This window comes from Gopherus evgoodei, chromosome 8 (assembly GCF_007399415.2).
Source record: "Gopherus evgoodei ecotype Sinaloan lineage chromosome 8, rGopEvg1_v1.p, whole genome shotgun sequence".
In the NCBI taxonomy this organism is placed as follows: Eukaryota; Metazoa; Chordata; order Testudines; family Testudinidae; genus Gopherus; species Gopherus evgoodei.
This window is the reverse complement of record NC_044329.1, coordinates 37,744,495-37,767,916: the sequence shown is the minus strand read 5'-3', so window position 1 is coordinate 37,767,916 and position 23,422 is coordinate 37,744,495. Positions and strand designations below refer to the sequence as shown.

Genomic DNA, 23,422 nt, shown 5'->3' with positions numbered 1-23,422 from the left:
GCAAAAGTTGGGCATCTCAGGCTAGGCACTTCAAGGGCTGCTTTTTTCCCACATGGCCAACAGCATTCCAGTACTCTCAGGTCAGAAATAATCTCAAGCTCCGCTGAAGTGAATGGAAGTTTTGTCATTGACATCAATGAAGAGCTGGTATTTCACCCTCAGAATGCAAACATTTCTGACCCATCTTCTTCTACCTGTGCTCTATGATCAGGGATGAATGTTCCACCTATAGGAATGGCTGGTCTGTCTCCTGGGTCTGGGGGGAGGTGGTCTCAGGCAAAGAAAAGCACTAGGCCTCAGTTCCCAATCCCTGTGCTGTCTACCATGCTGTCCCCATGGGTGTTGCTCTATTGAACATCAATAACTACAGCTAGCCCATAGGCTGCTGTCCCATGGCACATTTTTTGTGTCTCCCCCCCCAACAGCAATCAGATTTCACAACTTAGGTCCTTCCTATAGATTCACTCACTATTAAACACTGTCCCACTGCCTTCAGTTTTTATTTTATAAATAAATAAAAATAGCAAACCTGTTCTATATACCACCACATGTTCATGGGATACCAAGTTGTTAGATTTTCTCCATTACTGGTATCTTTTGCACTGTGGGCCTGATGCAGACTTCAAGAGCATTAGAACGACCACAGACTGAGACCCCACGAAAGATCGCTACTCCAGGGCAACTCCATGACCATCACATTTGACTGACTTCCACTGGGTACTAGTCAAAACATAACTTGCTTCGCAACATTTTGTCTGAGATGTTAATAGTCTAAGAATCTGCAAGCTAGAGGTAACTGTACAAATCTGAGTTTTGCTTCACACATTCCTCACAGGGTAACTCCATAATCCTGTTTTGTAATTTGTCTCATCTCCCCCCACAAGCTTATGCAGCATCCAACTTCAAACTGTAAGCTCTTCAGAGCAAAGCCTCTTTACTTGTGTCTGGGAAGCATCTAGAGTGCTTTTGGAGGCTCCAATATTCAGGAAGTGTATTAATACAACATTAATACAAATTTTTACCTGTGCAAAAAATTCTGGAACCCGATATAGCATATTTTAATTGGGTTAATGTGCTCTTGTAAACAGAACATCTGTTCTGCTGTGGAGGGGGTAAACTGTTAGGGTAAGAAATAGCATCAACAATGACGTGTTCTTGTGTGGGGACATTTATGTTCCATTCTTAAATATTAGTAGAATACCTCAGTATGTTCAAAAGGTTACTGATATCTGATCACCTACTAGTTCTTGGATACCATTTGAGCACTTCATGTTTTCAAAAACATTTAAAAAGTGACTGGGCAGAAATATGCCACCACATGGTTTGCAAGGAATGAACTCTTAGGCTTCAGTGATGATTTGCCTTCTTCTGTCGCTGCTTCCTCAGGCTTTTCCTGGAAAAACTCTATTGCTGCATATATGGAATAGGCAGGAGGGGTGGAAAGATGGGGGAAGTCTCTGTCTATATTGAGACTGTAAGAAAGTGGTTCATGACACAGGGTACCCATTTGTGTCATGTAGTTACTGGCTCGAGAAGTGGATCAGATCTTCAAATTATAATTAGTGCGTCATTACTGAGGAAGAGTAAAGTATGATTTTTAAAGCAAAAGTGTGACATTTCCAACCTGGGGGAAATGCACCATTTGCATGCAGAGTGAATGCAGGTTTTTAATATGGTATTCAAATGAGCTTGCAAAACCTGTTCTGACTCTCAAATGTGATTATAAACTCCGATCACATTTAAAGGGACACAAATAATTTAAGATCAAAACACTGGTCAACGCTATGATTGGTGGTGAAATATTCTCTGGTTTCCAGAAGTCTACCAGTCACCAAGATATGTAAATACATCAGTAGTTTTCAACCTGTGGTCTGTGGACCTCTGCAGGTCCACAGATTATGTTTAAGGGGTTCATGAAAGGTTGTTGTTACCACAGTACAGTGGTTTTCAACCTGTGGTCTGCAGATCCCTGGGGGTCCACAGACTATGTCTAAGATGTTTAAAGAGGTCTGCACCTCCATTTGAAATTTTTTAGGGGTCTGCAAATGAAAACCACTGTATTAGATGAAAAGACCCTTTGGTATGTAGGCAATACCCAGTGTTTTGTGTTCTCCTACTGTCATCTTTGGCTATTAGGATGTCATGCTAAAGCATATTCCCAGACCCAGAGCTGTACCTGATATAGTTGACACACTAGTAAAAAATCCAAACAAACAGAATAGGAAAGCCACGCTGGCTTGCATGATATGAATGTTCACCAACCAGAAAAAGACAAAGCTAAGAGGGAGCAAGAGTATTTTCAACGTTTTGAGAGGCTGTTACAAATGACAGTGATCCTCCCCCTACCATCCTGCTTGAGTAGCCGACTGTGTCACTAAAGCAGTACACAAAGTAATTATAGACATCCTGATAGCAAGATGTGGCCCTTCACCAAAATCCACACCACAACCTATAAATACTGTTCGTCTTTTTATTGAATATTCAGGTAAATATTTCACATTAATACAGGCTACATAAAGTGGAGCCACTATACGACATGAAATTTACTCAACTTTTTTCCTTTTAAGTATGTAAACAATTATACATGTATTTACCACCGTAAAAGGTTGAAATCATGTAATCATCTAGTTCTCTGCTGCATACAAGTAGCATTCAGTAGTGTTTAGCCAAAAGCACTAGGTTCATCTGATTTTAAGTTCAAAATGGCTAAACTAACTGGAGAACAGAATCAGTTGAATAGGTAAATCAATTTGTTCTTACACAATGGGCAATCAAATTTTCATTGTTACAGCCCAGAGAAAAAAATTGCTTAGTTAGGCACATTAAAAAAATCCCCAGGGTTCTTCCAAGGTCATAGGTTTCCCAACAAGGCTAAAAAGGATAGACCCTCTTAAATTAGTTGACGTATTTGAGATGCATATTTCCAATGTGAGGTGCCCAGGTGCCAGGCCAAATCTGCAGTGGAGAGAAAAAAATAATTAAGAAATATAGAATATGCCCAAGTGCAAAATTCTATAATAGATACAGTACCAAATTCAGACTTATTGTGGCCCAATTTTTTAAACCTAGGTGTCTAAAGTTAGACTCCAACACAGGAGTGGTCAGATTTTCAGAGGGGCTATAGTAGTCTTCAGCAATGACCAGGTTTTTTGCATGAGCAGTAATTGGAAATGTAGAACTTGTCAGTGTGTATCATTAGTTCATCCTGTTCATAGCAAGGTGCTGAGCACTGCTGAGAATCAGGCCACTTCCTTATGAGGTAGACGAGGCTTTCTTCGGACAACTAACTGAAGTTTCCAGATCACAGGCCCTGGTACTAATGGGGGACTTCAATCACTATGACATCTGCTAGGAGAGCAATACAGTAATGCACAAACCAGGATGTTTTTGGAGAGTGTTGGGGACAACTTCCTGGTACACGTGCTGGAGGAACCGACTAGGGGCCATGCTCCTCTTGATCTACAGCTTACAAACAGGGAAGGATTGGTAGGAGGAAGAAGAATTGGGTGGCAAACCAAGGCAGCAGTGACCATGTGATGGTTGAGGTCAGGATCCTCACAAAAGGAAGAAAGGAAAGGAACAAAATACAGACCCTGGACTTCAGAAAAGCAGACTTTGACTCCCTTAGGGAACTGATAGGCAGAATCCCCTGGGAAGCTAACATGAGGAGACAAGGAGCCCAGGAGAGCTGGCTGTATTTTAAAGAAGCCTTATTGAGGGCGCAGGAACAAACCATCCCAAAGTGCAGAAAGAATAGCAAATATGGCAGGTGACCAGCTTGGCTTAACAGTGAACTCTTTGGTGACCTTAAACTCAAAAAGGAAGCTTACAAGAAGTGGAAATTTGGACAGATGACTAGGGAGGAGTATAAAAATATTGCTAGAGCATGCAGGGGTGTAATCAGGAAGGCAAAGGCACAACTGGAACTGCAGCAAGCAGGGATATGAAAGGTAAGAAGGGTTTCTACAGGTATGTTAGCAACAAGAAGGAGATCAGAGAAAGTGTGTGACCCTTACTGAATGGGAGAGGCAACCCAGTGACAGATGTGGAGAAAGCTGAAGTACTCAATGCTTTTTTTGCCTGGGTCTTCACAGACAAGGTCAGCTCCCAGACTGCTGCACTGGGCAACACAGTATGGGGAGGAGGTGAGCAACCCTCAGTGGTGAAAGAGCAGGTTAAGAATTATTTAGAAAAGCTGGACATGCACAAGTCCATGGGTCCGGATCTAATGCATCCAAGGGTGCTGAGGGAGTTGGCTGATGTGATTGCAGAGCTATTGGCAATTATCTCTGAAAATTTGTGGCGATCGGGGGAGGTCCTGGACAATTGGAAAAAGGCAAATATAGTGCCCATATTTAAAAAAGGGGAGAGAGAACCCGGAGAACGACAGTCCCCGGCAAAATCATGAAGCAGGTCCTCAAGGAATCCATTTTGAAGCACTTGGAGGAGAGGAAGGTGATCAGGAACAGTTAACATGGATTCACCAAGGGCAAGTCATGCCTGATTGCCTTCTATGGTGAGAACTGGCTCTGTGGATATGGGGAAAGAGGTGGATGTGATATATCTTGACTTAAGCAAAGTTTTGATATGGTCTCCCATGGTATTCTTGCCTGCAAGTTAAAAAGGATGGATTTGATGGACGGACTATAAAGGTGGATAGGAAGCTGGCTAGATTGGGGGGCTCAATGGGTAATGATCAACAGCTCGATGTCTAGTTGGCAGCCAGTATCAGGCAGAGTGCCCCAGAAGTTGGTCCTGGGGCTTGTTTTGTTCAACATCTTTATTAATGATCTGGATGATGGACTGCACCCTCAGCAAGTTCGCAGATGACACTCAACTGGGGGGAGAGGTAGATACACTGGAGGGTACATATAGGGTCCACAGTGACCTAGACAAACTGGAGGATTGGGCCAAAAGAAATCTGATGAGGTTCAACAAGGACAAGTGCAGAGTCCTTCACTTAGGAAGAATCCCATGCACCACTACAGGCTGGGGACTGACTGGCTCAGCAGCAGTTCTGCAGAAAAGGACATGGGGATTACAGTGGATGAGAAGCTGGATATAAGTCAGCAGTGTGCCTTTGTTGCCTAGAAGGCCAAAGGCATATTAGGAGGAGCATTACCAGCAGATTGAGGGAAGTGATTATTCTCCTCTATTCAACACTATCACTAGGAAGATGGTGAAACACTGGAATGGGTTATCTAGGGAGTGGTGGAATTTAAGGCCTGGCTTGACAAAGCCTTGACCGGGATAATTTAGTTGGTGTTGGTCCTGCTTTGACAGGGGATTGGACTAGATACCGTCTGAGGTGTCTTCCAACCCTAATATTCTATGACCCTAACTTCATGTACTCAGGTTTGAAAGTTTTGGCCTGTAAACTGATCTTTAAAGCTCAGTGCCAACATATCTAAAAGACATTCTCAAAAAAAAAAAAATTATGACTGCTGATAAAATCTTTTTCCTCTACTAAGCCCAAAAATATCAATCGAGAAACCAGATAGAAAGTACTTTAAATTATGAGAAAGATACAAACAAATTTACCTGCTGAGCATCAGTACATTCTGTTGAGTTTTGGACAACCTTTATCATAGGATTCCAAGCGGGATCTGGAGTATGAAGTCCATTAAAGAGAGGCCCTCCTGGGCCATCAGCTAGCTGAGGATGAGAAGGTATTAGAGCGCCTCCATACATGGAAATCGGTAGACCCTAAAATAGCAGAAAGAACAATCACTGTACAGTGTAGTGATTACAGACAACAACACTAGTACATCACATAGAGAGTAGTATCTGTCATCTCAAAGAATCCCAGAGTGTTTTACAGAACTTATGGGCAGAGATCACTTCATCCATCACTGAAATTAGAAAGAGAGGCGACTGTGCATCAGCAATGCCACAAAGCAGTTTTGTGAGGAGAGATGAGAATACCATATCCAATTCCAGGGACAATTCAGAGCAAAGCAGAAGGCAATTGATTTTTATTAGTGTTGGAATTTTGCAAGGCTCCCCATTCCAATGTACTGCACAATATGAATTAAAATGCATTACCCAAAATGTTCAAACTTCATTCAAATCCTTATGCAACATTAAAGTTGCACTTACAATCATCTTGGCATTCTGAGAGAAAAATGGGAACATGTTGTGGTTTAAGCATCAAGTTTGGAATGCTCAGACTCCTTGGAACCAGAAGTTCAAATCCCAGCAGAACTAATTCAGCCCTTCATCTTCCTGAGATACCCATATTAAGTAACATCATAGTCTTGAGTGTGGTTTATTTAGATGAGTCTGCAAAGCCAGATGTTGTGTCTGTTCTACATGGATTTCATGTGAGATTCTGTGGCCTGCGTTGTGCAGGAGGTCAGACTAGATGATCATAATGGTCCCTTCTGACCTTAAAATCTATAAGTCTATAAGTGCTCTCCTCTCCCATCAATATACCACTTGTCATCCTAACTGAGCTGCAGCTATGCTGTGTGTGTAGTCTGAAAGCACAGTGGGGTCCTTTAAGATGGAAGGTACTATACAATATTTTAATTGCCAACTGGAATAATGATCTTTGAGTTCATTAAAGAAAGCCACTACACCTTTTTAGAGCCTCACTTCCGTGGCCTCCAACATGTGACATGACAGTTTTTATAAAAATCTCCCTACACAGAACAGAAGGGGATACAGAGCTCTTTTGATACCTCCCCTCCCTCAAATTTCTGTTGTCTCATTGCATAGGATATGAAAAATCTTTGTCTTGCTCACAAAAAATAAAGACTGCAACAAAGTACTTTCTCCAGATGTAACTGTAGCAATGTTCTGAGAAGACTCCAGACTATGCACATGACCCTAGACACTCCTCAAATTCTTCAACTGAATGATGACAGGGCTGTATTGTGTTTTTGCCTTGTGCTAGTTTCTGATGTTAATGTCTTCTTTATGTACATAGTTCAATATTCTCCTAACCTCCTGCCACATGTGCTGAAGAAAATTACATGATATTCATATGCCTAATTTATATCTATAACTCGTGCCAGAAGCATTAAATATTAACCAGCCTGAAGAGGCGACCTAGTTCCATGTAGGAAGGAAGGAATCTAACACAGTAGGGGAGAATGGAACAGTGAAGTGTGTCACCAAGCAAGTCCATGTATAGACCTGGGATATTAGCAACTAGAAATAATATTTAGTGTCAGTTATAATGTGCCCTCAGTTTGACTAGTGTGTCTCACATGTCCAAGAGTGTTTCTGGGGTGAAGGGGGGCTACATAAATCCTCATATCTGCTAGAGCAGAGGTCCTCAAACAGTGATCTGCGAGTTCTATTCAGGTGGTCTGTGGATAGTTCCCTCTAAGGTGCGCGCCTGGACAGCTGCACATGAGAGAATGAAGGGCTACTAGGGGCTGCTGTGGTGGGGAAGAGACCCCTCTCCTATCTAGCCCCAGCTCGGGGGCTGCTGCGGCGGGGAAGAGAAGGCACATCTATTGCATTAGAAAGGTAAGACCACTGATATTAAAATATGATTTGTGTGCTGTTATTTGTACAACAAAAAATGTTAATTAAGGTTGTTTTTTTTAATATAGTGCTTTTATCCAAAGTGCTTTACAATAGTTAGCATATGGCACAAACATTTAGAAAGATTAAGTGGTTCGCCAAGATCCCCAGCAATTTTCAAGTGGCCCATGAAAATAAAAGTTTGAGAACCACTGTGCTAGAGCAAGGGTGTACAACCTATGGCCTGGGGGCCATACACGGCCCACCAGAGCATCTCATAAAACCTGCAGCCTGCTTTAACACAATATACTAATGGCCGATTCATTAGAATTTTATCATGTTTACATCATTTTAGTTTACATAAGGGTGTAAACAGACAATGCTGTACATAGGTTGTTTCTATCTAAATACATACAAAATAAGCTGAACTTAAAATATAAATCAATACTGGTGACTTACATCTTATTAAAATATGTACAATCTGTTTGGCCCGCACAAGGTTGTGCTTATGTGTATGTGGCCCTCCTGTATAAGATTGGGCACTACTGTGTTAGAGAACATTCAGAGTTAAACAAATCTGAATGGACCAATGGCCTTGCCAAAGTTGCCCCAACTTGTTCCAGAGAGAGGGCTTTTAATGAAGTCTCTCTGGACAGTCATTTCTGGACATGCACTGTCAGACAAGTCATCTGCAACCAGGCAAAGCCACCCAGCTGCTTATAACAAATTCAACTTTCAAATATAAAACTTACTTTAGAAAAATCCACAAAGCTATTTGGCATAGGTTGGTGGAAAATGTTTGAGGGAGCCACGATTCCAGAATCATCTCTCTCCATTGGCTGATGCTGGGAAAATGTGCCTGGGTCTGATAATTGTTGATGCATTGGATGATTCCCCATTATAGGCTGAGACCAACCTGACATGCCTTCTGGAAAGGAAGAGATTAAAAGTGGATGGTTATAATCAATCGAGAAAACTATGGAAAAAAAACAATCAGCTGCACAGACCATCTCCACATGTTAAGGATCTCAGAAATAAAGCATAACAATGCTGCAAAACCAAACTGGGGCATTGCTCTGAACAAATTACTTCTCAGACCTCCCCAAAACTTGTATTCTACCCTCAGACCCCAATGACTTGTTAACAACAAAATATGCACACACATCTCCTATCCTCAGCTTCATGGCTCTGCCTACATGGCCCTCTCGCAAAGACAGGCTGTAGAAAATACTGCCCATGTGAGGCCCCACTGCATGCAGACATTTTCTTCCCCTCCCATCACCCACTGAGTTAGGCACTTTAGCACATTCCATATCCATGGTAATGCAAGGTGAGAGACTCCACAGAGTCATGCTTAGGGCAGGAGCTGGTAGGAGGTGAAAGGCAGAGAACTTTCTGAAGACTGAAGAGGGAGAAGATGGTGAAATCTGGAAACATGAGACTAGGCCTGATATCATTTTCTTTCATTCTCCTATATTCCTGCACCAAATACTAAACCAATATTTCAGATGCCCCCAACACTGAGCTAAACTTTAATAGAACTGTGATCTATGAATAATGCCAATTTGTATGACAAGTTTATAACTTCAGTCTGAAAAACAGCCATGAGGAGACACCAAGGTTAATGGGATAACGTCAGACCAAATCTGGATTAAAATTTAAGCCTCATTTAAAAAACCCTAGCTTTACAAAATTTAAGACCATTAACACTGTCATTTTATTTAGCTACATACACAATCTCTTAAAATTTCTAATGAAAACAATCTGCAGCTCATACAGTGCACTTTGTTTTGATCTGCAAGAACTTGAAAATGGAACTACCAAAAACTGAAAATAAACCTTCAGCTATCTAGAAGTCACTTTTTTTTTTTTTAAAAGAAAGAAATTGCTGTTGCCTGGAACAGAACTTATTTCATATTATTCAAGAAGAGTTACGGAGGAGAAAAGTATAAAAATTAAGGACCAATAGCACTCACTCTGAATGCCCCAGTTTTTATTTGCTTGTCATAACTGTAACCTCATTTTTAAAAATAGCTTGAGTGACAAGCTACAAATTAATGAAATGCAACCACAGCTTTCAGACCGAGTTTTAAATTCGGAGACCAAATTTTGAGGAAAAGGTAAAGCATTATTTGTTCCCATTCTAAAATTACATTTCTGTTCAACAGATTTAACAGTATAGAAGATTTCAATCACTCTTTCAGAGTTTATGTATTTACTGTGTACTTTTGCAGGATCTAAGTCAGGTGAAAAATTCTATATTATGAGAGAAAATTGCAACTGTTCTGGCAAAACAGATTTGGCCTGAAGAAAATCAGAGTAAGTCATTACCCAATGAGGAACATTTTGGCAAAGCCCACCCCATCTCTATCAAGAAATACTTTAGAATCTTGTGGGTGGGTTACAGATTATTTCAGAATCAGTCATGAAAAACTTGGTCTGTCAGCTATAACATCAGAGGTATTTATCTCTTAAAATCCTGCAGAGTAGCTGAATAAATGAAAAGAAAAGCAATCATGAAACAAAACCTAAAGAAATACCTCTGTTCTTCCGAGACTTGATCCCATCCCAGGTGGGATACTGAGGCTGTATTAACAGCCCATCTGTAAAGAAGAGTATGTTTCTGGATTTGTACCCACATAAAGTGTTGCAATCAATCACTTCTTTTGCCCTAACCTTCCTTTCTAATTGTGGTCCTTATGGGTCAGTTACTCAGTAAAATGAAGAACAATTTAAAAGGCTTCCCCGATATATTCCCTTAAAGGATCAGAATATGCACGTTTCTCAACACTTCTCTCTATATCCCTCCAGCTCTCTGTTTGTGACTTCCCCATGATATTCCTTTTAGTTTCTGCCTTTAAAGTAATCTTACATGCAATTGACAAAGTGTATTTTGTTCTCTGGTTTAGAAGGGAAGATTTTTACATATTACTACCATGTATTACTCTATTATTTCAAATTTGATCCTTGAAAAGCTTAAGTTTGGCATTTTGTTTCCCCCCAATTAGTTCTCAGAATGCAGTGTCACCCTAAAATCTGAGGTTTGATTTTTTTTAAAACAGAAAGCTTACTTATTGTGTATGAGACTGACTTACCTGATACACTGTTAACTCCAAATGACCAGATACCACTATGTCCAACAGGAGCCGTAAAGTTAGTTCCTAAGGGGGTAGGAGTGACAGAACCTCCCTGCCGAATTCTAGCAAGCCTTTCTGTCCCAATAGGAGGTGGTACCTTTCGATCTTGACTTGTGCTACCTGCTTTTGGCTGGCCCAAGTTAGAAGGTGCAGAAGCAGCTGAAAGGGGTGAAGATGATCCCGATGAAACTGATGGAATAGGAGATTCACCTGGTGACAAAATATTTCTCTTGCTTTATTATACATGGAACACTTAAGTGATGTTAAATACCACAATTTCCCCTCTAAACTGCCAATCTGTATTCTGTAATGCAGATTATGAAAGGGGTAAAAGTTTATTGATTTATCTTTTGGGGCTAGTGAGAGAATTTAGTTATTTGTGGCAGAATAGTCATTGCACTGATTGCTGTTTGGCCCACTGGAAAGATTCTTCACCAGTGATTTTGTATCTTACATTAGTTGCATAAATGGTTCCAATAACAGGATAGTATGACATTTTCTAGATCTTCTTGTAAATATTTTAGATATACTAGACAAGGACAAGAAAACTGGAAGACTGTATGAAGAGATCTGCAAATCTGGGCCTAAATTTTCCAGGCACTCAACTGGCCTTGTTTTCAGAGGTGCTGAGCATCCCCAACTCCCATTGGGATATAGGCTCAGGCTGCGATTTTCCAGAAATGCACAAATGACTTAGAAGCGTAAGTTCCATTGACCCTTAGTTTTGGCACCCAAGTTTATTTTGGCCTTTGTACTCAGGGAGTTGCCATCACTAAGATTCTGAATTGCAAAGATCCAAGCTTCTCATGTGGCCATTCTCTCTCTCTCAGATTTGCTCCATAAGAGTCCTCACTGTCATTTCAGACAATTTACAAATTTCAGTGAATTTTAAGATATATAAAATATTAATTGCAGAAGTCTCATTTTTAAAACCTTTAAAATAAAGCATAATTCAATCTGAGAAAGTCACGCCAATTTCATCTGAAGCAGTTTTACACTACAAGAAAGCTCCCCGTGTTGTGATCACACAAAAATTAACCTTCTCTTCAGAGTTTAAGGGTACATCTACACTGCAAAAAAACAAAAACAAAAAAAACCCAAAACAAACTCTGCAGCAATGGGCCTCAGAGCCTGTGTCAACTGAATTGGGCTCAGGTTATGGGGCTAAAAATTGCAACGTAGCCATTCTTGCTCAGCCTGGAGCCTGGCCTCTTGGCCCCACTCTCCCCTTGCTGCTTTTCAGAGATGAGGTCCAGCCTGAACAAGAATATTTATATTGTTACTTTCAGCCCCATGGTGCAAGCTGGAGTCAGTTAACCCGGGCTCTGAAACTTGATGCCGCAGGACTTTTTTTTTGCAGCGTAGACATACCCCTAAGCCTCCTGAAGTTACATCAAGAGAGGTAATACTAATGGAACCTATGGCATTTCACATAAGATATCCATAAAACGTTTTGTGATGCCATTTCACACATTTCCCTTTACTGAGGCTAAAAGCAATTTCCAATAATAGTTTCTCAAGCCACTGGTTGCTTTCGCCTCAAAGTCAGAAATCAACTAGTAGCTAAAGACAATAACTAAAACACTGAAAATGTATAGATAATAAAGACAGACCCATGAAGTTCCTACATGAATTTGTAGCGCTCGTCCAAGGATGTGGTGAAAAATGCTGTCTGTTAAAACTGGGAGTCCCAACAGGTGCTGGCCCTTGAAGATAAACCCGTTGTATGTTTGCTGAAAAACCTGTCAGAGGGGCTGAAGAGGCAGCTGAAGAGCCGTTGGATGGATCTAGAGAGGGTAAGCCTGAAATAAATGTAAAACTTATGAAATATACCTATTTGGAAAAATAATTCACAGCACCATGAAGATTCACTGCTCCAAATACAATTTAAACTTAGTGTCCAGTCACCCTTTTCATGGGTATTTACAGGTGCAATGAGTTTTTGCAGGTTACAGGCTAAGGGAGAATTACATACTGGTATATGTATTTTTCAATCTTGCTCTTTGTCAGCCTACAGCTGTTATCACACAAAGCTCTACCTCAGGGTACTCTATTTTTTGTCAAGGACCAATTTTTTTAGCCAAGGTGTAGCCAAGGTCCAGACTTCAGAGCAAATAAAAAGAACAATACTGAAAAATAAAAAGATCTGGGGTCTGGTCAAAAGTGTCTGTTGGTCCAGATTTGGCCCGGCTATTGACTACCCCAGCTCTACCTTCACCTACCATGAGATATGAAGGCAAACCCAAGACATAAATCCCAACTTACTCCTCAGTCTAGAATTCTCCAGAGCTAACCAAGACATACAATGTAAGTTAAAAACAATAAAAAAAATTGATGTAAGAAGACTGAAAATGATCCATTAGTACCAGGGCAGTAATTCATAATATATTTCTTGCCCATCCTACAGTTGGGTCCATAAGTAGAGTGCACACAGTATTCTGTGCCCCCAAAAGTGAGGTTAGACTGATATTTGCGTAGTGTGATGGTTGGAAGCAGTTTCTCAGCACAAGGCTGCATTCCAAAGAGGAGCAAAACCGAGTCTCCTTTAAAACAAGGGGCATGGGGAGTTGAATTTTCTGACCAAGCCAAAGCCTCGCCACCAAAATACCTTAAAGACCTTTATCATAGCTTGGTAATAAACAAATATGATAATAAATACAGGGAATCAGAGAGGTTGTTTTGTTGGTGGTGGTTTCTGGAGCCTGTGGGAATCACAGCTGCCATTAGAGAAGGGGGCTGACAGAACTGTTGAGGGGCTCAAGTTAATAACCACAATCAGGACGAACTAAGGCCCTTTCTGGAAGGTCAGGGACAAAAATAGCTAGTTATGGTAGTCAGAAAGGGAGTGGTGGTTGTTGGATAGGAGGGGTCATGCACTGTGTTTTTTTCCCTGTTCCTCTGACTTACCAGCCTCTTGGAAACATTCCTGGTTATCCTATTTCACCCTAATTGGAACAGAAGAAAAATCCAACCAACCCAGAATCTCTGGTGTGTTGCTTTCAAAATGTTAGGTCCTGGTGCTGAATTTCTGCTTCAAGCAGCTTAAGGCTTGCCTGTCATGCTTCACCAAAGCCTGGAAAACCAAGTTGCCAGGGAGCACTGGCTTGGAGATTCTGCAAATGCAGCTCCTGCTGCTGAAGCACTGCAAACAAACACATTAAGTCTGCTTGCCATAACATCGTATAGTGAGGGGGGCAGTGCATTATTGTGCAGTTGGGCCATGTGCAGGAACCCCTTTGATCTACACTGCCTTGTTTTCTCCTCAAATATCAGTTTCCTGCAGACTCCTCTTCTCAAAGATCCTCTCCCCACCAAGGAGGCACCAAGCAGAGGAAGAAAAATCAAAAGACAATAGAAAATACTTCTGCTTGAAAAGAGATAGAGCGAAGAGAGAGAGGAGAGGCCTAGACGAACCACCTACTTCAGGTGGTGGTGACACCGTAGGAAGTTAGAGAGGGAGACAGTTCTCTGGACAGCTCCTTCATCTCACATTACATTGTGAAACTAGAGAAGTTAAAAAAAGAAGCACCTTTATGCTTGAAAGATGAAGCGGAATAACCCAACTGTAGTGGATCATGAAGCACAAGATGCTCATGAGGGAGAACTGAGTGAGGAAGAATAACCTTTGCAGAGCTTTGATTAATGTTCAGTGAATGCACCCTGATTTGAGATTCAATTTTCATGGATAAGGGACTAGGCAGTGCTTTGTGTAGGTTGACTGTAAAAAGAGTACTGTTTGTTGGCACATATTTTATGTAGGCAAGTCTACTGGCACAGAAATTATGCTAGTGTTGTGTCTAGTAATAAGTTACTGTTGAAGCAAGTGATCGCTCTTATATCCCCCAGCTGGGGCCTCTCCCCCCATAGTGGGGCTACTGATGATACTCATGTGCCAATTCCCTGCTCCTCATACAAAGCTCAGAAGTAGGCCAATCCGAAAGGCTCCTAACTCCATTGTGATGCATATAATAGTGAATCAGAGAGACAAAGTGGATGAGGTGATATCTTCTATTGGACCAACTTTTGTTGGAGAAAGAGAAACTGTTGAGCTTACACCGTGTTCTCCTTCAGATGGTGAATCAGAGGCTGGTTCTTGGATAATTACAATGGCTGGCTGGACAAAGTGCCCAATGGACTGATTTTCAAGGACTCATACAGAAAGTGGCATTTCCTATAGCATTGGCTCATTAACTGGGTCTCTGTCTATAGTGAATGTTGGAGATAACCATTCATAGTAATGGAAACTTATGCCGATGACACTGATAGACAGGGATCTACCTATCTCTTCAACAAGAGCTGAATATGCCTTTGGAAGACTGATGGCGAGATGCCTTCTAAAGCACAATGATTATGTATCCAATGTAATTTAAGTGTTGTGTTCTGCACACTTCTGAGAGCCAGGGGGAATGTCTCTGCAGGAAGTGGCTGAAGAGCTGCTATATTTTAATCAGCCTGAAACTTCTGAAGTGCACAAGTCCAGCACTGTCAGTTTTAGGTAGGCTAACATGATAAAAGATGCCACCTTCTATTAATACTTTGCCCCTGCAATAGTAGAGGAAAGAAGAACCAATCCAATACCAACAAGGGCTACTGTGGGCAACACTCTAAGCAGCGTGTGAACTGGTTTTAGTCACCAACTTCCCACTTATGTATTTTGCTTGATTACTGCATCATACTTTGGAGGAACAGTAACATGCTTAAATTAGTGTCAAATTATGCCATTTCAAATGTGTTTCTCTGGCTGGATTAGCCAAATTTGCATAATGAGCATCAGTAGCATGAGACTGTGTCCTGATGCTACATGAAAACTATGCTCAAAGTACAGTTTCTCAAGGCTCCAAGATACTTCTGTGGAGACTGTTTGCCAACTGCCAGGGCTAACGTAACCTGGATCATTGCTACTCCAGATCTCAAGGAAGACCTTCAAAATCAGATTCACATTGTGAGGGCATCTGTTGTGTGTGGTTTCAAGGAATTGTGATGGTGTTATAGCTCAAGGTATGCCAGCTTACTATAATGCATTGTAACCTAGCACAGACAGACTTGGTCCTCAAACGTAGAGGAAGCATAACAAGTGACTGAAATGGATTCCTTCTGGTTTTGTCTGGAGACTTCTAAAAGGAGCATGCAAATCTGTCCCCAATTCTGCAAACTGCTAGGACTAGCAGACATGAAAAGTGAAGGCAAGACAAAAAGACAGTTTTCCTGAATAGACCCAGAGACATAACCCATGGCAGGGAACCACAAATATCTGGAAACAAAGTGGGCAAATTGGGATTCTCTGCTTTCAATCTTAATTTTTGGTATCAGTCTACTTACAACATGAAGGTGCTTGTCAAAACTTCTACTTTAAGACTCAAACAAGTGAGGAACTTAACTGGGCTCTCTGCTGCAAACAAACGTATAAAAGTGAACTCCACGAGACTAAGTTTGTGGAAATCCAAGTATTCCTAACTGTACCCCAAAGGTACAGAAGAACTCAAGTGAAAAAGAAACTTGGAGAACAAACCATTTGCTCAGTGTTACAGGTGCAATGTCATATCTAGCAGCCATTTTGATAAATCTCACCTTACTGGTACAATATATGAAGATACTGTATACTGGCCCACCAGCAAGGACTACCAGACTGTCTAAAGCCCAGGGTTGCTGCACTCCACAGCACAGTATTGTACATCAGTAACAAATGGGACTTTTTGACTTCAAAGAACTATGAGAAACCTGTAATTCAAGTATATACCATCAGTCAAACAAGCTCCAATTTTGATAGACAGAAGAACATTCTTTCCTGTGTGGCTAATCTGTTCTTCAGCCCGAGATAAGCACCAAAGAAGTACACTTCCACTTCATCCCAAGATAGATAAAAACGGATTTAAAACTAGATTTTTAAATTAAAAACAAGTTTGTTATTAAAAATAAGCCTATTTAAAATTTGAAATGACGACAACCTATGCTAAGGCCTAAATTTACTCTAATCTACTAAAATAATTTAAATTAAAATAAAAAAAGTTAAGCAGTATCTATTTACTACCAAAATTTTAAAGAAACTCGAACCACTGAACTGTTGGACACCACTGGCTAAACAACTGGAAAGAGTTCACTGAAATGCTAAACCAGCCTCTCTCAGCACTAGTCTTTTCTGCAGATACAGAGAAAATATTGTTTTCATTTCAGTTCAATGATTAGTTCACTCAAAGTTAAAAACCACTAGAAAATGGAAAAAAAAAGAGTAGGAAAGCTTGTTTTCCAGTTTATGAATAAAAACTAGGTGTAAGGATAAGATCTACTAGTTTTAAAATCCTGAAGGACATAATGCAAGAAACAACCAGTTCGATTAACTAACTGCAAAAACTTCCTTTGTTTAATAAATCCGTTAGTTTTAAATACAAAACGTGTTGATAAAATGAGTTATTTTTGCATTTAGTTGAATTTGAGTTCCCATCCAAACAGGACTTAACACAAAAAAAAACCCCCTAGTAAACAAGAAATGTATTATTCACCATTTTCCAATGTAGTAAAAATTAAGAATCTGAATAAATGCAAATTAAGCTATATAACTGCTTAAACATGTACAGATGTGTATCCTGGTTTTCAAAAAGCATATTTAGTGTAAAGGCTGTATTTAGTTGCAACTGAAAACGTCTTTGGGCTTCGGTCTTCACATACTTTAGTGAAGACACTACTACGCCAATGGGAGAGCTTCTCCTGTCAGCATAGTTAACCCACCTCCTTGAGAGGTGGCAGCTGTGCGACACAGTGTTGTCTACATGGGTGGTTAGGCTGGCATAATTACGTCACTTGGGTTGTGCATTTTTCACATCCTGGAGCAACGCAGTTATACCGATATAGGTCTGTAGTGTAGACCTGGCCTTAACGGTTATCACCAATGAGAATCAACCTTTCTTTAGGAAAATAAAAAAATACAAATGCAAAACATGATTAAAATTGATGGATTTAAATCAAGATTTCCTGCTTGCTAATTTAATCATGATTTAAAACAATCCACCCTGCTTTATCTCATCTATAAGACTGACTGAAAGGTCTGACTAATGACAAGGTGATATCTGTGAAAGAATGGAAGAATGGAAGTAAATGAAGCTGACTGAGCCAGTTCTTGTTATACACACACACACACACACCTCCAAGGGGATGATGCTGGAGCAGGCCAAAGACCACTGACACTTTCTAGATACCAAGATCTGGACAATCTGAATAGCTCTGAGAAACTATTGTTCTTGTTACCCACTATCAACTTAAATCCTCTTTTCCCTAAGCAGAGACAAGTGAACTCAATCTGAAGAGCTTCAGATTCCAGGCAGGGTAGCAGATTATGTAATTGACTCAAGACCTGAAACTTTTACTTTTGCCTTCTTGTTCTGTGGTTAGAGGATGTAACAGACCTCTACATATGGGACTGCCAACTATAGGACTGAGGAGAAGAGGCGGCTCAACTTTGTTTTTTTAAAGCATATAATCAAATTTTTAATGCCCCAGCCAAATTCCAACTTGGATAATTTACATTGTCAGAATCCCCTGGTTTCAATTGGAAAAAAAACAACATTCCTCACTTTTCTTCCAGAAGACATTTGTGTAAGGTGTGGTGGAGCATAATTCTTACCATTTCTAACTCAGTGGTTTATGTAGAGTCTAAAGAACCTTAATATATTTGGAGTGAAATGAGTGAGGGATTTAAAGTGTTGTAGCCATGTTAGTCCCACAATATGACAAGGACAAAGTGGGTGAGGTACTATGTTTTACTGGACCAACTTCTGTTGGTAAGAGAGACCAGCTCTGTGCAAACTCAAAAGAAAGCTGGTCTCTTTCACCAACTGCAGTTGGTCCAATAAAACATCTTGCCTCATGCACCTTGTGTGTCTCAGAGATTTTAAATTATTTTACAGTTCTATTTTGTATGAAAAATGGGTAACTTTAGAATTTTAATAGTTACTCTCTGTGAAGGAGTTTCATTTTCCTTTACAAGCATAATAGCCTTCAGAGCCATTTTAGGTACATAATCCATGGGATTTGAGTGATTTGACAGACTATTTACCACATCTTCCTGAACAACTTTGACCATCCATGAGAAAAAGAGGAGCTGGTAAAAAAGCAATGTTTCTGGAGTCCACTGGAGCAGGACTTGACTGTTCTACTGTTAGAGAATTGGATGAATGAGGTCAGACTACTCCAGCAATCACAGTTCTAGCTGCATTTGGTTCTATTTGTTGTACTGGGAGCAGAGAGATCGTATGCAGCCTAACTGCTTGTTCTCTTCAGAATGCAGCTAACTAGTTTAAATTTAAATATTTAAAAAAAAACTCTGAGACACCCTGGCAAACATTTTCTGACTTTTGATGTTAAACATCTAAAGAGAAAAGTGGCCTGGTTTCAGAAGTGCTGAGCACTCATAGTCCCATTTGAACTCAATGGGAATGTATCACTTGTGAAAATCTGTTCAGTTATTTAGGTGCCTAACTTCAGTATCCAAGTTTGGAAATTCTGGCCCAAAGTTTTAAAAGGGTTTGTGAGATGGTGTTGGGTGAAAGACTTGAAGAAAATTAACTTAGGAAAGCTGGGAAGTGAGGTTCTCTAGGCACCTGTCTTCAAAATACAGTCTAATCTTCTGGCATATGAACAAATCTGAAAAGCAATGAGATAAGGGTAACATCCTTTATGTGTCTACTAGGTAAATGTCAGGGAAAAGGAAGGAGGACTGTCAAGCATTCAGTCCCTTACTAAGTCCCATATGCTGATAATGTTATGTGAGCAACTTCAAAACACCAATAGAACAGGGTTCCAACAAGATCCCCATCTGCTACTATGCTTAGTCTAGCACCATGACAATCCATCCTTCCACCGGATGGAATCAATATTAAGACACCTGTGGGTGGAGTTTCATCAAGTGCCACAAGACCTTTACTTCCTAAAAGAGCCAATGGTGGTTGCTTCTGCAGCATTACCAGTACCTGACAGGTCAGAGCTAGGAAAAAGAACTGGATGTGTATAATTTTAAATAGCTTTTGAAATTACACATGGCAAGTTCAGCTCCCAGTTGGCGTTCTTTTGCATATTACCTTGTAAAATCTTTCTAGAGCAATTTGAGAATAGGGTCAAAGACTAATGGCAGGATTGTCTCCATGCCAGAGTAACAGAGTCCTGTGGCACCTTACAGACTGACAGACGTATTGGAGCATGAACTTTTGCATGTGTCTGACGAAGTGGGTATTCACCCATGAAAGCTTATGCTCCAATACATCTGTTAATTTATAAGCTGCCACAGGACTCTGTTGCTTTTTACAGATCCAGAGACTAACATGGCTACCACTCTGATACTATGCCAGAGTAGAAACTATGTGGACTTACCTACAGGGCTGGTAGAAACTCTCTGGGAAGGTGGCCTGAATCCAGGAGCCTTGGAGTTATCAGGATGCACATTTTCTATGTGTCCTAGCACAGAGTTACTCAGAAAAGTAGACTGAACAGTGAAAGATGGGTCTGCTGCTGCTCGTGTGGATAGTGGACAGTCTCCCCATCCTTGGTTGGCTGGCACCTGGTTACTATCAAAAAGACTACTAAAGTGATTGAAAAGTGTTGCTGGCCCAAACGTAGGAGGCAATGATTTGTTTGCAGGGTTAATGTGCATCTGAGAACCGTTCATAACGTTCATGGCTGATGAAAGCTGCACTGCAGCAGGTGGACCTTGAGATGGCGTTAAAGGAACTGGATTTGTAACAAAAATAGACTGATGATCTTGGTGTAGGTTTGCATTTGGTACCACTGAATAGAAAGAACCTCTAGGCTGCATTCTGTGAGAAACTCGAGGTGCTGGTACAGCTAACTGAGGTAAATTACTGTTGTCCTGATTATCTGCAGCAACTGATCTGGGTGAAGCTAAGCTTAATGGAGTGGGTTCTGAGCTAGAGGAAAAAGGCATGGACACAGAAGAACTTATATCTGACATGCTGGTTGGCAGTATCTCATCTTGGACGTTATTTAGAGGTGCAGGGCTGCTAGATCGGCGAGTTTCTAAGACTCCTGGATTGCTGCTAGCGGATATATTGCAACTACTTGCAACCGAAGATGGTGCACACGTGTTTCCAGTAGGTTGGTCTAGTGTTGACACCTTCTCTTTGGGTGCTGAGATAGCTGAGAAAGAGTCCGTTTTAAGTGCAGAATGCTGTGTTTGTGGAACATTTGAGGGCAGAAATGCTGTGGGAACTTGCCCGTTGTTTGCAGGTGCAGAGGAAGGAGAAGGCAGAGTGCTACAGGTGCTTGTCACAGTTGAGATTGCTGTTGCCACTGCACTTGTTTTCGGAACACAGGCGAACAACTGCTTTCTGACTGATGAGGGAGTCCGACTACTTGTTGCACACAGCGGTTGGGTAGAAGCAACTACAGAAGAGACAGTAATAGGACAGCTAGCAGTAGCTAATCCAGTAGACTCTGTCTGTAAAATATTCCCATTCTGGTTACCTACACGACTTGAACTATTATGCTTTGGAGAGCTGTTTGTGCTGCTAGGATTAACTGGTCTCACTGGGAATGGTCCCCAAGTGTTTGGCGAAGGTGAAAAAGTTCCTCCAAACTGGGCCATAGGTAAGCGAGGGTGCCGAATCTGTTGCATAGTTTGGGCAGCCAGCAAGGCAAAATGAGGGTGGGAATAAGCTAAGGGCAGAGACACTGGAAAAGAAGAACGCACATTTGCTGGAACATTCTTGTTTAATTTGTTAGTGGTTTGGAAAGTAGAAAGTGTTGATGACTGTGATGTGACAAGAGGTGGTGCTCCGAGAGGAAATGAGTTTTTGTTGGAAGCAGCTGCAGTATTGACTCCAGATGAAAAGTTTGCATGAATTGATTTGGTGTTTGGAGCAGGTGTTCTTATATGAGTTTTAGGAATTAAGTCTTCCAGTTCCTTGGCGGGATCTTGAATAAGGGCACTGATAAGTTGCACTGCATACCTTGTTGATTCCGTACCGCCCCTGAAATTAAAAACAAGTATTAAACTTCTCTCTGGAATGGAATTCTCACTTTGCTGCAACACTTCTTGAACTAAACAATTTCTTTTGGCTATATTAGTGCAGTATTTGATAGAACAGTCAAGAAGTTTTATTTCTTGATATCTGCTTTTTTATGGTTTAACTTTGTGTAAGTATCAGATTTTCAGCATGTCCTGCTGTCATTTATGCACTATACACTAGTGCCAAAGAATCAATATGTCCTACCTTAAAGATAAGCAGATTGTGTAAGAAAAATCTTGTACCAACTCAATGTACAATTATTTTGTTTCCATGTATCGTACCTTATTGTGATCATTCTCTCTCCATTCTTATCTTTTTGTTTGTCCACATCAATATGAGCACCAGTGACATCTTGAATTGCAGTGATGTTGCACCCACCTCTTCCCATTATTCTAGATACGACAGAAGCTGGGACAGATAATTTCTTAGACCTATATCACAAAGATTGCAAATGTATGAAGTCATGTTGGAGACATTTTAAAAGTGCCAAAATCTCTCGTTTGGCAACTGAACATCTCAATATTTTTACAAATTCAGGGCAGCAAGTGGTTTTCTGCTGGTACTGAATTCACTTTCTAGAGCCTCCCTAAAACTTCGCCCCTGAAATGACTTGTTATTCTGAGCACTTCTGAAGTTTCGTCAGAACACTTATTTAACCAAGTACACCTCTACCTCGATATAACACTGTCCTCAGCAGCCAAAAAATCTTACTGCGTTATAGGTGAAACCGTGTTATATCGAACTTGCTTTGATTCGCCAGAGCGTGCAGACCCCCCCAGTGCTGCTTTATTGCATTATATCCGAATTCGTGTTTTATCGGGTTGCGTTATATCAAGGTAGAGGTGTATATCATATCATATAGATGCATATTATACAATATACATGCTGTTTTGAACATATAGTTCTTCATCTTTTGTCCTAACCTGTGTATTTTTAAAATGTGAGATTAAATCCTAAGTGACTCTCCTACTTTACATTTTAATTAGTATCAAGCATCTTTGGATCACAGGGATTAGCCACTGGAGGATACAAGTTGCTTGTACTAGTACAAGGGTCGGCAACTTTTCAGAAGTGGTGTGCCGAGTCTTCATTCATTCACTCTAATTTAAGGTTTTGCGTGCCAGTAATACATTTTAATGTTTTTAGAAGGTCTCTTTCTATAAGTCTATAATATATAACTAAACTATTGTTGTAGGTAAAGTAAATAAGGTTTTTAAAATGTTTAAGAAGCTTCATGTAAAATTAAATAAAATGCAGAGCCCCCAGGGCTGGTGGCCAGGACCCAGGCACTGTGAGTGCCACTGAAAAATCAGCTCGCGTGCCACCTTCGGCACCCGTGCCATAGGTTGCCTACCCCTGTACTAGGATATAGCCAGACTGATAATCTTTGAAAGACCACCTGCTTGAGCAAGATTTTAAAATCAGGGTCTTGATCCAACATCCCGGTAGAATTAAAATCTCCTAGACCTCAAGTGAGAAACTACAAATGCTCTGGAAGATGGCCAGTGACCCTACGCAATGGTTTATAGCAAGCAGGCCAACTGTGCAATTCAAGGGTCCAAAGGGATGCTGGAAGCCACTATGAAGGCAGCACAGATTTTCAGAAGAACATTTATTTTTAGGCCATGATACTGCAACCCAAACACTCAATGGACTTATTAAGTGAACTCCTAGGATTTTCAAATTCATATGGCATTGGTGGATCAGTGCAGGCATTTGGCAATGGGAAGCCTTAGAACATCAGCTATGCTTGCATTCCAGACCTGACCCAAGGTCCCTTTAGCCCACTCCTGCTCC

At 40.8% G+C, this 23,422-nt stretch overlaps 1 protein-coding gene across 8 annotated transcripts in view; it reads right to left on the bottom strand.

The window, feature by feature from the left end:
- Window positions 1-2,456: 2,456 nt before the first annotated feature.
- The window catches only part of LOC115656464 (ankyrin repeat and KH domain-containing protein 1), a 187,357-nt gene continuing 166,391 nt past the window's right edge, over window positions 2,457-23,422 (bottom strand). For 3 of the 8 annotated variants that reach the window (XM_030573215.1, XM_030573220.1, XM_030573217.1), the window contains 8 exons: window positions 21,907-22,056; window positions 19,971-21,586; window positions 12,227-12,415; window positions 10,572-10,823; window positions 10,017-10,079; window positions 8,229-8,404; window positions 5,542-5,706; window positions 2,457-2,955 (listed from right to left, as the gene is read on the bottom strand). In XM_030573215.1, coding sequence (XP_030429075.1) covers window positions 2,896-2,955; window positions 5,542-5,706; window positions 8,229-8,404; window positions 10,017-10,079; window positions 10,572-10,823; window positions 12,227-12,415; window positions 19,971-21,586; window positions 21,907-22,056 — 2,671 coding nt within the window. In that variant the 3' untranslated portion in view covers window positions 2,457-2,895. The remainder of the gene's footprint in view (window positions 2,956-5,541; window positions 5,707-8,228; window positions 8,405-10,016; window positions 10,080-10,571; window positions 10,824-12,226; window positions 12,416-19,970; window positions 21,587-21,906; window positions 22,057-23,422) is intronic. The other 5 variants (XM_030573218.1, XM_030573222.1, XM_030573219.1 and 2 more) reach the window with 3 other exon arrangements.